General features: G+C 52.6%; 1 protein-coding gene across 1 annotated transcript; it reads left to right on the forward strand.

The window, feature by feature from the left end:
* Positions 1–274: 274 nt before the first annotated feature.
* LOC308272066 (von Ebner gland protein 1-like) lies at positions 275–3,217 on the forward strand (the record flags this gene model as incomplete). Its single annotated transcript, XM_080708856.1, has 5 exons — positions 275–364; positions 1,129–1,262; positions 2,342–2,412; positions 2,933–3,043; positions 3,114–3,217. 5 exons carry the CDS (start codon positions 275–277, stop codon positions 3,215–3,217), a joined length of 510 nt encoding a protein of 169 aa, XP_080564982.1.
* Between the last annotated feature and the right edge of the window lie 14,431 nt (positions 3,218–17,648).

The following is a 17,648-nucleotide window of genomic DNA, read 5'->3' on the forward strand; positions in this document are numbered from 1 at the left end:
TCCACAGCTTGCTCGCTCCTCTGGACAGCGGCCCTGTCCTGATGCCCCTCTGGGGACAGGACACGCTAGTATTCAGCAACTTACAACAATACTGACATTTATCCACTCCACCGCAGAACCGGCCACGGTTATGCCCAGGAAGCAACGGTCAGCCTCCCTGCCAAGTTCCCGGGAGCCCTGTGCTGAGCCATATAAAGGGCAGTGAAGTGGAGGCCGGCACAGCCTCCCCCAGCTCGCGAGTGACCAGCGCAGCGACCGTGCTCAGAGCCCAGCGATGAAGGCCCTGCTGCTGACCTGGGGCCTCAGCCTCTTGGCCGCCCTGCAGGCCCAGGCCCTGCCAACCCCAGACAGAGGAGAGCAGGAAGTGAGGCTCTGAAGGGCAGGGGTGCTGTGGGGAGGGAGGCTGAAAGTGCTGGTGCAGCCTTGTCCCTCCCCACTCAGGGACCCCCATTTTAGGGTCAGGCTTTAAACCTAAGGGAACATGGGACAGAGCAGAAGGCCCCTGGGTCAGAAGGGTGCAGGGTGCAGAGGCTCCAGTGCAGAGGGCGGGGTGCAGAGGGCTGGGGTGCAAGGGTGGTATGTAGAGGAATGGCGTGCAGAGGCTGGGTGTAGAGGGCTGGGGTGCAGAGGTGGGGTGTAGAGGGCTCAGTGGGAGGTGGGGTGCAGAGGCTGGGGTACATAGGGCTAGGGTACAGAGGGCTGGGGTGCAGAGGCTGGGGTGCAGAGGGCTGGGGTACAGAGGGCTAGGGTACAGAACCTGGGGTGCAGAAACTGGGGTGCAGAGGGCTGGGGTGCAGGACCTGGGCTGCAGAACCTGGGGTGCAGAAGCCTGGAGTGCAGAGGTTGGGTGGGAGGTGGGGTTCAAGGCTGGGTGGGAGGTGGGGTGCAGAGGCTGGGGTGCAGCACACTTTCCTTCTCCCTAGAATAAGGGTCCTGTGGTCCTGGCTGAGTGCAGAGTTGGAGCAGCACCTGGTGTGCCTGGTGGAGTGCGGGGTGTGTGGGGGCAGGTGGGGGATGGGAAAAGCCCCCCTGCATCCTTCATCCCTGGGCACCAGAGCCCGGGCTGCAGAAGAGGGGAGGGAGGCCCTGAAGGGGGCCTGAGCCCTGATGGACAGGGGGCTTCTGCAGGTGTCAGGCACGTGGTACCTCAAGGCCATGGTAGGAGACAAGCAGGTTTTCCAGAAGCTGGCGTCTGTGCCTGTGACCCCCATGACCATCAAGACCCTGGAGGACGGCAGCCTGCAAGTCGACTTCACTGTCCCGTGAGTGTCACCAGCCACCCAGGGGCCTCCTCGGCCTCCCTCCCACACAGGAGGGCCGGGCTGAGGGTGAGACCTCTGGCTGCCCTTGACACCTGTGGAGTCAGTGCCTAAGCTCCGGCACCCATGGGGGCTGCTCGGCTGGGCAGGGTTTGGGGACAGGGACCCTGGCCAGAGCGCCTGGTGTGAGGGTGATGGGGGAGCTCTGTGTGCCGGGCAGCCCTGCGGGGACAGGAGCTTCAGCCTAGACCAGAGCCAGAGGCGCAGGCCTGGCCTGGGGACTCTGTGCTTGGTGCCCTCCTAGTGACCTGGAGACCTGCAGGGACGGGGTTTGCAGAGTGACCAAGGGGTGTGAAGACACCAGGAGAGGGCTGGCAGGCGGAGCACTGGCACCTTGAAATCCAGTGTCTCCCACCTGTGCAGGCGGCTCCCATGAAGCTCACACCTGTGCAGCCCACACCAGTGTGAATGTCATCTAAGCGGCTGCCCCATGTGGGGTCACACTGCGGGCTCTCCTGTGCGGCCTGCTCCTGTGCAGCTCACACCTGTGTGAAGCCCACTTAAGCAGTTGCCACCTGTGCGGCTCCACCTGGCTCCCACCAAATGCCTGGCCAAGTCTGTGCTCTCGTCCTGGAGCTGACCCTCACTCAGCTGCCGTCCCTGCCGATGGCCCGTTGGCTGCTTTATGGTTTTTTTCTTGACCAAAGCCCCTAACTGGTGCTTTCTGGCTCAGGAGACAGTGAACGTGGGTGGTATTCGAGTGTCTCCAAGGCAGAGGCCCCTGCAGGGAGGAGCGGGGCACAGGTCACACAGGTGCAGGCTGCAGACCAGGCTGCAGGGTCCCTCTGGCAGCCAGCGAGGGTGGTGGGGGCATCCAGTAGGGCTGGGCACAGAGCTCTGGCCCTGCGAGGCCCAGGGGATGCCACATGTCACACTGGGGCCAGCTGGGGCCTGGACTTGAGATGCGAGAGACCTGCCGTTCCTTGGTCTGTCTCTGACCCGCCTTCAAGGGCCGGTGCTGCGGCAGCTCCGAGCAGGCTGGTTTACAGCAGGGCGCGTGGCACACAGCACTTGTTTTCTAGGTTTGGAACTCAGTGTCGGGAGATCAGCACTGTCCTGGAGAAAACAGAGGAACCAGGAAAATACACAGCCTGTGAGTCCTGAGCTGTACCAGGTCACCCGTGGGACTGGGGGGCAGCAGGGCTGTCGGGGGCCTTGGGCCTGAGGACCTTTCTTCTCTTATATAACCCCATGGTCAATTTGCCTGAAGAATCTGAACACCTGACGCCCAGTACTGGGCAGGTGTAGAGGACCAGCCCAGGAGGACTGGGCTGTCCCAGCCTCTCCCTTGGCTCTGGCCGTGCCTGGCAGGGTCAGGGCGGGGCTGTATGGCCTGGTGGGGACTGAGCTGCCCTGGCTCCAGCCACTGCCATGGTCCAAGATCTCATGTCCCAAGCCTCCTGAGACTCACGGGTTTGGGGTGACCATCTCTCCTATGTGTTGGGGCCCTGGGAATTGGGGACCCAAGACCTGGGGCTCGGGGCTGGGGGGAGCCTGGTACAACTGGGAGGGCGAGAAGGTCGAGGGGTCTGCCGGGCGGGGTGCCAGGCCCCTGGGATCCTTGCTGAAGGGTCAGGAGGCTTGTTCAGGACTGGTGCCGCCATTCTCTGCAGACTGGGGTAACTACGTGGTGCACATCGTGGAGTCGCAGGTGCAGGACCACTACATCCTCTACAGCGAGGGCAAGGTCCATGGGCACATGGTGCAGATGGCCAAGCTCCTGGGTGAGTCAGGTCACTGGGGGCTTCATCCCTCATCCCTCCCCATTGCCTCCTGCCCCCGCCTCCCGTAAAGCCCTGGATGCTGTGGTGCTCCAAGCTCCAGAAGATGTGCTCCTCCAGGGCTCTATGGTCCTGGGCGCCTGCTCCTGCCTGAGAGAGCACTGTGGGCACCTGTAGGGATGCCCATAGCCTGGTTCTCCCCTCCTAGCCAGGACCTCTGCCCAACCCCAGGCCCTGGGTCAAGCCCCCACATAGGTGAGAGCAGGGTCCCACTCCCCAGCCCAGTGCCCAGTCCCTCGTCCAGGCTGGGGTGGAGATGCCAGCAGCTCCAGCTCTGTCGCTCATGCTCCTGTCTCCTCGGCCATCTACAGGCAGAGACCCCGAAGTCAACCAGGAAGCCCTGGAGGATTTTGAAACTGCCTCAGTGGCCAGAGGCTTCGACTCCAAGAACATCTTCATCCCCAGGCAAAGGGGTAGGGAGGGTGCACCTGCCGAGCTGCCCCGCCTACTGGGAGCCCCAGCGGGGACTATGTATGGGACACCTGCCTCACTGTGGCTTTGGTCTTTCTGGGTGGTTGGAAATATCGGTAGGTGGCCAGGTCCTGGGCTCGAGGGAATCCCCAGGGGCTTCTGAACTGTGTTTTTCTTTCTTGGCAGAATCCTGCTCCCCAGGAAGCAATTAGCTTGGTAAGAGACTTGTTTTGGGGGCCCCTTGAGCACATCCCAGGCCGGGGTTGATGGGATTCCAGAGGCCCGTGGTCTGAGCACCCCTTCATATTGGCTAGGGTGCTTGCTGGGAGGTGGGAACTCCCCAGCCCCTCCCTGGCTGCCCCTCAGTGCTGGCGGGGACTCTGTTGGCCCCGTGAGCTGCTTTAGAGAAATGTGGGCACCGCCGTGTCTACAGACTCGGGTACCGGGTCTTTCTCTGCTGTGTGATGGAGGGGAACTGGAGGCTCAGAGCCCTGTCCAGGGACGCTGCCCCTGTGGGCTGAGCCAGGCTCCACACAGCCTCCCTATCTTCCCTTGCTGTCATTTTGGCCTGAAGCCCCCTGTCCCTTCTTCCCACACGGCGTGGACCCTCATTGGCGATCTGGGGGAAGGAGCCTCCTCCCTCTCCTCTGGTCCGGTGCTCGGAGCCCTGAGAACTGAGCTTCTCCATTGCAGCCCCCTCTTGTCTCCCCCACCTCACCGGCCCTCTCTCCACTCCATGGCCAGGGACACCGAGGGCCGCAGCAGCCCAGGCAGCAACCAGAATCCCGTCCTGCAGGACACGGAGGAGGCCCCGCCTGGGCCCGCCAGCACCCCGCTGCCCTCTCCCCCCAGGCTTCCCTGTTCTCCATAAAGAGCTTCAGCAGTGCCCGTGCCTCTGCCTGTCTGTGGGTCCCTCGGTGGGCTGCCCTGGGCTCCCCTGGGGATCTTCTGGGAGTCGGGGGGCAGGAGGGGAGAATGGGGGCTCCCGCTTATCTAGGTTCTGTGTGGGAGATCAAGCTAAAGGCACAGGCTGTGGACTCCCAGTGGATGCTGCGCAGGGTGCTTTTGCAGGTGTGCAGCCCACCAAGCCTGGGTTCGGGGGTGGCGTGTGGGGTGGGGTTTGGATCTGGGCCATACGTTCTCACAGCTCAGACCTGTCAGTCCTGGCACAGAGTTGGTCCTTTTGTCCCTGGCAGAACTGGGCAGGTCTCTTGGACCACTAGCACTGGTTCTGTGCGAGCAGGCTGCACACGGCCGTGGGTTGGGGACAGCTCAGGGCAGATGTGGCTGGGGCTCCAGCTTGTCAGGGAGGCAAACCCCATCTTTAGCTCCCTCTCCAGGCCCTGGCGTGAAGCATCCTGTCTGTGCATGGCGTGTTTGGGAAACTGCATCCCAGTGAGGATGAACCACTCCTAGGCATTCAACCTTCCTGGGTCCTAGGGTCTCCTAAGGGCAAAGTCACATGCAGCTCCAAGGCCGAGCTGGCTGTGCATGGCCACAGGGGGGCTGGTGGTGCATGGCCACAGGGGGGCTGGCTGTGCATGGCCACAGGGGGGCTGGCTATCCATGGCCACAGGGGGAGCTGGCTGTGCATGGCCACAGGGGGGCTGGTGGTGCATGGCCACAGGGGAGCTGGCTGTGCATTGCCACAGGAGGAGCTGGTTGTGCATGGCCACAGGGGGGAGCTGGCTGTGCATGGCCACAGGGTGAGCTGGCTGTGCTTGCCATTTAAAAAAAGAATTATATAGATTTTCACAACATTTTAGACTAAAGTTAAAAGATGAAAAAGGACACTATATTAGACCAATATTAATTATTAATACTACACAATAGTAATAGCTCTCAAACCTCAATACTTAAAAAAACTATATTTCTGTGTCATTCTTTTTTTATTATAAAGCAAGTTTTCAATATAATAAGTAACTTCTAGCAGATAGAGATAAGGAAAACCTGAGAACTCATCAAGGACAATACATGTTTTAAACTTTAAGAATAAATATAAGCCGGGCATGTTGGTGCACGCTTGTAATACCTGCATTTGGGAGGCAGAGACAGGAGGATCGTGCAGGTTCCAAGCCAGCCTTGCTGGCTTAAGAGACACTGTTTCCAAATAAAAATATATAATAGGTCTGGGAGTGTACTTGGAGGTAGAAGGGTTCCATCCCCAGTACCATCAAAAAAGGAAAAAAGAATAAAAATAAAACCCAAACAAGCCAGGCTTGGTGGCACACACTTGTAATCTAAGCATTTGGGAGGCTGAGACAGGAGGATCACAGTTCAAGGACAGCCTCAGCTACTACTTAGTGAAGTCCTTTTCAACTCAGTGAGACCCTGTTTCAAAATAAAAAGAAAATATAGGGCTGGAGGTATAAATCAGAGAGGTAAATGCTCCTGGGTTCCATCCCCACTACTGCAAAAAAACAAAAAACAAAACAAAGTGGGCTTCTACCATGCAGCCCCCTGACCTTGCTAACCAAGTAAGGCACTTTGATCAGCAATTTTAGTCCTTTTGGTCCCTGTGAGAATAAACAAAGAAGGCTAACAGAAAAGGATTCCACAACAGAGATAAATGGCAGGCTTGCATCTGCTTTGGTAGGAAAAGAAGACAATTGGCTAAACAATATGGGAAAAAGGAGAAAATACATTCTTATAAAAATTCTTACATGCTCAAAGACATCAGTGTCTTACTCTCACGGCACTCCACGGTGTCACTTCTGACGTAGTGCTTTGATTATTCTGCCCTCCTTTCTACCTGTAATAATAATAATAATAATAATAATAAACCCTTGGCACAAGCTTGCAGCAGTCCAATTCTGGCTGATTTCCCCCCTAAACTAGCTAAGAACGAGAACCCATAGTGACTTCCCAAAATGTAACACTAATTATACCACCTCTGAACATTAAGACATGAAATCTTCAAGGGACCATCTGTAATTATAACACCCTACTATGCATTAGTTGAAACCAAACCAGTGGTAAAACACTGAGGCATCTACATCAACGCCTTTGTAATTTTACTATCCAAATCTCATCTTCGAAAAACTATGTTAATGTAGGTGTTTCCCAACATGTTGCCTTCACTGGATAAGGTTTTCACAGACTTCTACAGCTGCAGCAACCTATCCTACCATGGCCACCTCTTAATTTTGTAGCAGCAAACCCCAAACACTCCTCTCACTCTCCCAGGACAGCCCTGTGAGGCCCCTTTTCTAGCTGGCCATTAGCAGGTTCCTTCCCATGGCTATTCAGACCGAAGATTTGGGGTTGAAAAAAGACCCCACAGCAGAGGCCTCTCAAACTACCCTACAGGCCTCTTGTCAGCCATTACTGGGGCAACCCTCAGCGGGCCCTTCTCTGCCTGAGAAAATGTACAGAAGTGTCTCAAATATTTTTTCTCTATAGACACCACATTTTGCCTACATCATCAAGGAATTTTCTTTCTCTGTGGGACTAACACCTCTCTGCCTTTATACCAAATGGAAAAGAGCCTGCACCCTAGTTTATACTGACCAGAGATCGAAGTTGCTGCCCATAATCAACCATAATCAATCCTTTAATATTCCCCTTTCGGGCCATACCAGATCGAGGCAAGGCCTAGTCCTGGTTCCCTTTTTGCTTAGCCTAGGGGTGGCCACGGGATTGGTACTGGAATAGGGAGACTAGTAACTTCTCCCACATATTACCAGAGCTTATCTAAAGACATGGTGAGTAGCCTAAAGCAAACTTAGTGGCAGTCTAGGACCAAATGTTCTTTTAGCCATACTGGGGATTGGAACCCAAGGGCCTTCTACCTCCAGGCTATATTCCCAGGCCTATTTTATATTTTTATTTTGAAAGAGGGTCTCACTAAGGTGCCGAGAGCCTCACTAAGTAGTTGAGGCTGGCTTTGAACCCACGCAATCCTCCTGTCTCAGCCTCCCAAGTACTGGAATTACAAGTGTGGGCCGCCAAGCCGGCTCCCAAATATTTATTAGCAGCAGTTGCAATTCAGAATTGCAACAAGGTCTAGAGCTCCTTGTCCTTATTTTTGGAGAAAGAATACTGCTTCTATGCCACCCAGTCTGGAGTTTTCCAGGATGCAGAAAAAAAATGCTTGCTGACGGAGCATCGAGGACCCAACCAGAGCTCTCAAAATTCTGGAGCTTTTGGCAAAAATAAATAAATAAATAAATAAAAAATTGTACTTCCGAGCTTCTTCCATTAGCTGGTTCCCTATTAGTTTTTTGCAGCTCTCATTTTTGGCCCTTACGTACTGTGAGTTTTTCATCTTTTCTACAAAATCTCTTTCAAGAAATTACAAAAAGGTTGGCAGGTGAAATATTGCTTCTCTTTCCTACCACCAGATACCAGACTCTCCTACATATTCCGCCTGTGTAGGGTAGAGCACTGCAGCCCTGACCTGCAGGAAGTAGTTTCAGAAGATAGAGAGTTAGCACCCCTCCACGATGAGAAGAAAAACAAAATAAAATAGGCCGAAATGTAAGGACATCACCCTATGTCAATAACTTCCCACAAAATCCTGATTACTGTAGCCGTATGATGAGTCTTAAAATTGGGTAGCCAGATCCATCCACTTCATTTGATCTAACACATTTTTAAAATTTTGTTTTAGATATATATATATATATATTTTTTTTTTTTTTACTTTCTTTGCCTTCCTAGAATTTTGGTGGGATTGTGTTGTCTTTTATCATGTTGAGTTTTCTAATCCATAAATATGGCTTTTCTATTTATTTAGATCATTATTGTGTGATTTTCAGCATATAGATCTTGTATATCATTGGTTGGACTTATAAATAGGTGCTTAATTTCTTAGTAATTATAAATGGTATTAATTTAATTTAATTTATTTTTTTGAGTATATGGAGATGGAATGCAGAGGCATTCGACCTATGAGCTACATCCTTGCCCTATTTTTTTTACTCTTTACTTTGGAACAGGGTCTTACTAAGTTGCAGAGGGCTTCACTAAATATCTGAGGCTATCCGGGAACCTCGATCCTCCAGTCTCAGCCTCCTAAATGCTGGAATTACAAGCGAGCGCCACCACACCCGGCTATAAATGGTATTAATTAGTGTCCATTACTTCTATGTCCATGAACCTGAGTTTTGCTTATTTATCTTGTATCCTACAACTTTGCTGAACCCAGTTATTAGTTCTAGAAGGATTTTTTCTTTGAATTTTTTTTTTTGTTTCAATTCCTTGGGATTTTCTATATAGATACATTATATTCAAATATTCTTATTTTTCTTTCCTAAGCCCTATGTTTCTATGTTTGTTTCTTTCTCTCTCTCTTTCATCCTTTCTTTTTTCTACCTTTATTGCACTGCTAAAGCTCCCTGTGCTCTGTTAACTACAGAGGTAGAGTGAGTGCTCCTTCCTCATCCCCATGCTCTGTTAACTGCAGAGGTAGAGTGAGTGCTCCTTCCTCATCCCCGTGCTCTGTTACTGCAGAGGTAGAGTGAGTGCTCCTTCCTCATCCCCGTGCTCTGTTACTGCAGAGGTAGAGTGAGTGCTCCTTCCTCATCCCCGTGCTCTGTTAACTACAGAGGTAGAGTGAGTGCTCTTTCCTCATCCCCGTGCTCTCTTAACTGCAGAGGTAGAGTGAGTGCTCCTTCCTCATCCCTGTGCTCTGTTAACTACAGAGGTAGAGTGAGTGCTGGTTTTGAAGACATAAATTCCTTCAGTTTCTGTTTGTCATGGAAGCTTCTTATTTCTCCATCTAATTTGATAGAAAGTTTTGCTGGGTAGGAAATTTTTGGCTGGAAGTTGTTTTCTTTCAGAGTTTGGAATATGTTACTCCAAGCCCTTCTGGCTCTCATGACTTGGTTTGGGAAGTCTGGGGTGATTCTAAGTGGTTTGCCTCTGAATGTCACTTGGCCCTTTGTTTTTGTTGCCTTTAAGATTCTCTGCTTGGCTTCCACATTGGTCATTTTGACAATTATGTGGCGTGGGGATCCTCTTCTCTGATCCTGTCTAAAGGGAGTTCTATAAGTTTCCTGGACCTGTGTATCAACCTCTTGCTCTATGTTTGGAAAATTTTCTGCTATTATTTCCTTGAAGAGATTGTTGATCCCTTTGGTTTCACCTTCTTTTCCCTCCTCTATTCCAATTATTTTAAGGTTAGCTCTCTTAAAATGGGCCCATATTTCTTCAATATCAGATTCCTACTGTCGGATATTTTTTCCTAGATTAGAAACTATGCGTTCATTTTTGGAATGATCATCTTCTAAGAGCGAGATTCTGTTCTCCATGTGGTCTAATCGGTTGTTTGTGCTTTGAATTGAGGCCTTTACTTCATTAATTGCATCCTTTATCTCTTTTTGGCTCTCTCTGAGTTCTTTTCGAAACACCTCTATTATTTCTACAGTTATTTTCCTGATTTGATCTTCTAGAAATCTCTGATTTTCTGTTTTATCGGGTTCTGAAGTTGTGGGGTTGTGGGCATTCATTGCTCCAGTATTATTCCTCTTTCCCATGATTTTGGAAGTTTGTGCCTTCTCTGGGTTCTTCCCTTGGGTCACTATGACTTCACTTAAGGTGTTCTGGATCTCGAGTCAGTAGTATCTCAGACCCCACTACTCCTTTACTGGGTTTTATCACAGAGTCTCCGACCCAGAGAGTCGATAGAGGCTGCTTTAAACTATGGGGGGTGCCAGGTTGCACGTTCTCCTATGGTGTGATATCTCTGCCACCACCCCTCCCCCACTGGGTCAAGTCCCGGGGAGTACAGTACTGGGATTTCTCCTCTGTGGCCCGCAATTTGACTCACTGTTCTTGAGTACGCAGATGTAGCTGTACTGGATTCAGTGAATTCGCTGCTGCTGCCGCCGGTGGCAATATGGTGCCGCTGTTACGCCCTCGGCCGTGAGGCTGGCATATTTCTTCTTGGTTTTGATTTCCACTCTGAATCCCTGTAGCGTGTGCTGAGCTTAGCCACTGGGAGCTTTAGATTTTACCTGCGGCGAGAAATCCCGCCTGGCTGTTCCGCAGCGGCTCACCTCAGCTTGCTGTAGCCGTCCGGTGAAGTCGCCGCTGCCGCCGGCAGTATGGCGCTGCTGCCACGGCCTCGGGCGTGAGGCCGGTGTATCTCCTCTGTGGCTCTGAGCTCTGTTCTCAGACCGCTTTCTCTCTGGAGCCTGGTGGGTTTTTTTGTTTCTCTGGTGATGGTGTTTTCTGGCTATGAAAGGCGCTGATTTTGTGGTAAAGGAGATTAGTTGTTAGCAGGGCTCTTAAGCCCCACTTTTCTCGGTCGCCATCTTCCCGGAAACCCCGTGCTTTTTCTTTATTGATTGATATGGTCATGGTATTTTTCTTCTTGTTCTTATGTTTTTCTGAAGTTGGATCAGTTTCCTATTCCAGGAATAAACTACTTTTGGTCACAGTCTATACATAGGTAGGTAGAGAGGTAGACAGACAGAGAGACAGACAGACAGACAGACAGACACACACACACACACACACACAATTTGATATTTCATTAAGAATTTTGTGTTGAGCGTGGTGGGAATCTCTTATAATTCCAGTATTTGGGAGGCTGAGACAGGAGGATCATAGATTCAAAGCCAGCCTCAGCAATTTAGATAAATAAAAAAGGGCTGGGGTTGTAGCTCAAAGGTAGAATACCTTAGGTTTAATCCCCAGAGCAAATAACAAAACTGGCATATACATTCACGAAGAGTATTGTTCTACAGATTTCTACATTTGTATTATTTGTATGATTTGGGTTGGGAAATATTTTCTCCCCTCTGACTTCTGGAAGAAATTATGGAGAGTTGCTATTTTTTCTTTAAATATTTCTAGAGTTGTTGAATGAAACCATGTAGACAAAGAGAACTCTTTTTAAAAGCTTTTTAATTTAACATTTTTACTTCCTTAATATTTATAGGGCTGTTAGAGTTACCTATTTTATATTAGGCTAGTTTTTTCTCTCTGATGATGTCATATTGGTGCGTGTAGGTCTGCTTGTATTATCCCCTTATCATTCTGTGGTGTCTGTAGGCTCTTTAGGGATGCCCCATTTTATTCCAGGCCCTGGTAACATGTGTCTTTTTTTTTCATTTTCTTTTTTAAGTCAGCTTTTCTAAAATGTCTTAATTTTATTGGCCTTTCAAAAGCATCAGTCCTGTGTTCCATTGTTTTTCTCTATTGATTTTCCATTTACAGTTAATTGATTTCTTCTTTTTATTATTTTGTCTTTGACTTGCTTTGGGTTTATTTGCTCTTTTTCTTGGTAGGAGCTGAAATATTGCATTTTATACTCTCTGTTCTAACTTTGTGCTACGAATTTCCCAATAAGTATTGATTTAGCTGTGTTTCACAAATTATTTTCTTTTGAATGAAGTCTAATATATTTTTTATTTAACTGGAGACTTCTTCATTGACCCATGATTACTTAGAATTGTGTTTTCTATTGTGTTTCTGGTGTTGATTTCTAGTGATCAGAAAATACTTTCTACATGATTTCAGTCCCTTTAAATGTACTAAGTTCATTTTTATGATCCAGCACTTGTCCATCTTAGTGTATGTCCCCTGGGTGTTTAATATATTTCTGCTGTCATATGAAATGCCATTTACATTTAATATAATTATTAATATCTTAGTGCTTACATCATTTTTTCAGGTCTGATATAACAAAGTACCATTACTGCTTGGCTTAAAACACAGGAACTTATTCTCTCACAGATCTAGAATCCAGAATTCTGAGCTCAAGTGAAATATGGCAGGTAGAAAATGCAACTCCAAGTGTGTTCTTGGGAGACTTCCCACCCTGGGAAACTGACCGTGCTCTTGAGGGCCCTCTGAGTTAAAGAGTGGAACAATATCACCCTGTCCCACTGGGAAAGGAGACCACACACCATTTGTCCTGTTAGCAACACTCCCACCATGGTAACTGCCCTGCACGTCTGGGTTTTGTCAGGGTGTCGGGGAAACACAAAAAGGAGACGATGCAGGTGCTTGAGGTGGGCAGCCATGAGTCTGTCAGTGCTCCAGACCTGTCCACGCAGCTGCAGGTGGGCTGAGAGGGTCAGGCACCACACGTTCCGCCACAGTCCACCCCTTGCACTGCCCTGACCAGCTCATGCTCTAACTCAGGTCCTTTCTGTAACTGAGGCTTCAGCGTGGCAGTGGCCACAGGCTCTAAAATAATTCACATAGTCTCACTGTCTGTTGGTCTTGCCGGCTTCCTGAGATCCATCAGCCTCCTCCCGTGCCCGCTAGCTAGCATCCCCTCTGTCTGGTACCATCGATGGCACCACCTCAGTTTCTTGTTCCAAATGCTGGGTAAATCCCGACACTGTTCACTCCAGTGAAGCATCCAGAAGTTAGCAGCACTGAGAGGCCGTGGCCACGCCGAAGTCCAAGGCAAGGGGAGTGAAGGACGCCGCCAGAAGTGCTAGAGCCAGGGCTGGGGAGCGGGATTGGGGGGCATGAGGAGCTGCCACCAGCAGGGAGTGTGGAGAAAGGCCCACGGCCATGGCTGTTGGAGAGAGGCTCTCCCCTCCTGCCCACCTCCTTCTCATGGTGTCCTCCATGGGTTGACTCAGTCTCCTAGTCTGCTGTTTTCTGAAACCAAACTCCTGCCATACCATCTTGTAACAGCCTCTACCAACTGTAGATGGTGTAGCGGACCCCAACTTCCTGCCTTGCCTTCTGCCACCATGGGTTGATCCCAATCTCTGACCCTACCTTTTGCCTATCATTTCTTGACCCCAACCACCTTCCATCTTCTGACAGCAGCTACCATCTGTTGACCACAACCTCCAGCTCTATTTCTCATGTAGAAATAAACAGGTTGACACCAACCCCCTATCCATCATAGGCTGACCTCTAGCTTCCTTCCCTACCACCTCCTGATGGTTTCCACCTCCAGTGGAACTTGACCAGCATCCCGGAAGAACACAGGTGGAGAACTACATAGAGTCCAGCATGCTGGGGCCCGGGGCCAGGTGGGCGCTGCTGGGAGGACCTGGACAGCACCAAAGGCCCCAAGCCCAGGATTCCTGGTGGAGGTCCTGTTCTGCCAGTCATCTGGGCATGGTCTTTGGCATCTCTTTCGAGGATGGAATTACATGTGGCAATACCACAAAGGGCACCGGCCAACCCACATGACAAGTGAACGCACACTGCCAGGGAGAGAGTCAACAGCCACAGGGGACAGACGTCTCCTGTGTGGAGACTCCAGCCTGTTCCCTGCTCTCTGCTTCTGCTAAAGACCAGGGGCCCTGCCCTCCATGCCCCATAGGCCAAGCTCCTGCTTAGGGCTCACGCCAACACCCTCAGGACAACCCCTGCAGTGACTAGAGGGTACCGTCCAGCAGTCTTAGCCCCGAAAGGCATAAAGAGGCCATTGTGGGACCAGCACCTCCGTCAGAGCCTGGGTCGGCTGGGTCCCAGGGCAGGTGACTCAGGCCCAGGAACTACAGGCTCTGAAGGGGAAGTCCTTGCTCTGGACGGGTTGAGTGAGCAGGTGGGTGCCTAGGGCAGCTCAGTTGTGAACTCTGGGTGCAGGCGGGCATGTAGCCTCCTGATGCCCATTTGTCCCCAGGGAATGGAATTCAAGCCTGTCATGGGCACCCTGGACGTTCAGAGCTGACGAGGGAGAGGAGAGCCTTGGGAAGTCAGAATGCACAGGAGTGAAGAGGAGGGAGTTGTGTGATGTGCGGTCACAGCAGGTGGTGACTGGTCCCACTCTGGGCCGGAGGGGAGGAAGGCACCGAGGTCCATAAGCCCCCTTCGTGCCAGGAGATCCCAGGCTCCATGTGTCCCCTTGGGAAGTCCTCAGGTGCCCAGAGCAACAGCGGTTGTCAGTCCCCTGGTTGGAGCTGAATCCCTGAGGTCCACAGAGGTCAAAGAACTTGGTTTGGTGGAAATGGACTCATGACCCCCTAACATGTGGCCGGAGCTTGTCCTACAGCCCTGATAAAACTGTGAGCCATTGGGTCAAACTGTCATGTTGGGGATGTGAACTGTGACAGAGGAGAGAGGAGATGGACAGAGACAGGGCAGAATGGACGACAGCCAGGGTAAGAGGTGCTGTAACGAGAGCTCAGCTGTCCTGGGCACAGATGGAGTAGGTCAGATTTAATGTCCTCCCTCATGTGACCTGGGGGCAGCTCTGACCCTGAGCTGTAATGTGGTGCCCCCACCCAAGGGAGCTCTGGGAACATGCTGGGCAGGGACATGCAGAAAGGGGCCCCAGGCTGAGGGCTTGGGCTCTGGCACCTGTGCCAGCCGAGGCCCTGGAGCTTAGTTCTTCTCAGCACTGGGAGGTGAGAGGCCAGATCCCCAGAGAACCTGCCCAGGCCAGCATGGCTGCTGGGAGGTGGACATGGCCTCTAGCCCTGCTCACTGAGCCCACAGGGGCTCCCTCCCACCCCCACTGACATGTCCCCTCCAGGAGGGCTGGTCTAAAAGAAGCTCCCTTGGGTGGCCCAAAACTTGGATGGCTTGTGTGTCTTTATCTCTATGTGGCACTAAGTTCTTGTTCATCAGATCCCAACAATAACAAAGTTCAACCTTCATGTAGGGCGAGGACTTGGCCACAGAAGATGGGCAGGCATCTTTCGTGCCCAGTGTGCATAAGCCACTGGCCGGGGGGGACTTAAAGAGTGACCTGTGAGGAACCGCACAGTCTCATCCAGACGCCCAGGGACCTTCCTCTGCCGTGAGCCTGGAGATGAAGGCGCTGCTCCTGCCCGTCCTGCTGCTCGGCCTGGTGGCCACCCTGCAGGCCCAGGACGACCCCCTGTCCCTCCTCTTGCAGGAGAAGAATGTGAGTGGGTGGGGCGGTGGCCAGGAAGAGACACACCAGGACAGCTCTCGGGGGCAGTGGGTGGGAGGTGCCATGTAAGGCGCCATTTAATGGTTCCAGGAGGTGACATTTAAAGTGACCCTGCACTTGGGCCTCCAGTGTCAGATGGGGGTACTTGTCCTGCAGCAGGCAGCCCTCTCCTGGGCACAGGGATGGACCAGGGAGCAGGTTTAGGTCGTAGTCCTGATGAAGTGATTCTGGAACCTGGACTCTTCTAAGGGCCTGGCACTCAGGAAGGACGACCCGTCCATGGCTGGGTCCCAGCTCCCAAAGGAACAGATCCTCAGTGGCAGACCCCCGCTGCCTCACTGGGGGCCCGGGATACATGTGCCTGTCGCGTGCTCCACTGAGCACAGGGGTGCGGACCTGCAGGGACCCAGCCCTGCCATGGGGCTCTGGAGTGTCTGCTCAGGGGGCACGATCTGGCTGGTGGGGGAATCTGGGCTAGACAGAGGTGTGCTCACAGCCCCACCTGCTCCAGATCACAGGGATTTGGTACACAAAGGCCGAAGTGATGAACTGGAATATCCTAGACTGGAAAAAGATCCTGAAGGCGTTCCCCACGACCATAAGAGCCATGGAGGATGGGAACCTGGAGGCCACAGTTACGCTCATGTGAGTATTGCCCACCTCGGTCTCCTTTCTCCTCTCCTCCCCATCCATGTTTTGGGTGTGAGTACCAATAACATCCTGACGGTGAGGGACAAGGTCCCAGGCAGCATTCTAAAGCTCAGGAGGGATGGGTGGGGCTCTCAGGGTCCCCTGGCCAGGACCAAGGTGCTCGGTAAGCTGAGCGCGGTGCAGGTGTGTGTCCCAGGATCAGCTTCCCATGTGCCTCCTGTTTGCCAGGCTTGGTGGTCATTGCAAACAGACGAAGCTTCTGATGAAGAAAACCAAAGACCTTGGCAAATACAGCACAAGTGAGTCCTGGCCCAGACAGGCCCAGACCCCACCTGGCGGAGAAGATCCAGGGTGCCGGAGGCCCCCACCCTGGCTCCCCCAGGAGCAGCTGTCCTCTCCCTTCTCAGAGACCTGTGTCCCTGATACCAGGTCTCGGGCTTGTCCACGGCAGAGACTGACCGGGCCTTGACTTCCTGCTGGGTGATTCTAGCTCTTGGCCAATTGGGGAAACTGAGGTCTGAGGATCAGGGAAGCAGGGCAGGATTGCTGCTTCAGGCCACGACCAGTGCGGGCCTTCATGTTCTCTGGCCCTCATAGTCTGGACTCCCCACCTGGGGTTGGCACCTTACCAACAGGGTTCCAGTCTAGTGACAGTGGCTACCGCATAGCCTGGCTCCGGCTGCACGGGTCCCCTGGGTAACTTCTGGAAGCTTCTAGACTGTTCTTTAATATGGCTTCAAGAGTTTTCCCTGGCAATGAAGCCACCAAGAGCTGTTTTCTCTGTACATCTCCAGTTAAGGACACGAGGATCACATCCATCATAGCGATCCCCGTGAAGGACCACTTCATCATGTACTGTGTGGACCATGCCAAAATCACCCGCGTTGCAAGGCTCATGGGTGAGGCCTGGGCCCGTCTCCTGCCCGCTTTGCCTCCCCTTCCGGGGAACGACAGTGCCTGTCCCTGGTCCTGGCCCTGGCCATGGGGGATAAGAAGCCCTGGGCGGGCGCAGACACTGTGTGCTGTCCAGGCAGAGGCTGAGCCCTGCAGTGGGAGGATGTTGGCTCAGTGGGGACCGGCAGGGACAGGGCAGATGTGCCCTCAGAATTCTGACCATGCGGGAGCGGCCGGCCACCGAGGCCACCACAGGCCACCTGCTATGATCTCAGGCCCCAGGACAAGGTGCATGGAGGGTGCGTCCTGACAGAGACCTCCATGGGCAGGGACTCTCCAGGGCAGGGCGGGGGCCTGGGGGTCTTCCCAGGTCACCCGGTGGCTGAGGCTGTCCCCACCCGAGGCCCTCGTCCATGCTCAGGACTTTCAAGGGCAAAGTCCAGGCCTCTGGGGGCTGTGTCCTCACGCCATGGGCTCACTCAGGCTGTGCGACCATCCCACACCCCTTGGCTCACCTGGACCCTCCTCACACAGGGAGGACACCTGAGCAAAACCCAGAGGCCCTGGAAGAATTTAGGAAATTTGCAAGGAACACAGGATTCAAGGAGAAGAAAATTTACCTGCCCCAGCAGATGGGTAAGCCGAAACTCTGTCTAAGTCCTCTCCAAGGTTTCCTCCGTGACCCCAGGGACCCCTGACGTGCCCAATGCCCCCTCTGCATCCCCAGTGCTCCTTCCCTGGCCCCACGTCTCCCCGTGTCCCCTGTGTGTTTCTGCCCTCATGTGTCCCCCCTGCCCCTCTGTGTTC

This window comes from Muscardinus avellanarius (assembly GCF_963383645.1).
Source record: "Muscardinus avellanarius genome assembly, chromosome: 13".
NCBI classification, from domain to species: domain Eukaryota; kingdom Metazoa; phylum Chordata; class Mammalia; order Rodentia; family Gliridae; genus Muscardinus; species Muscardinus avellanarius.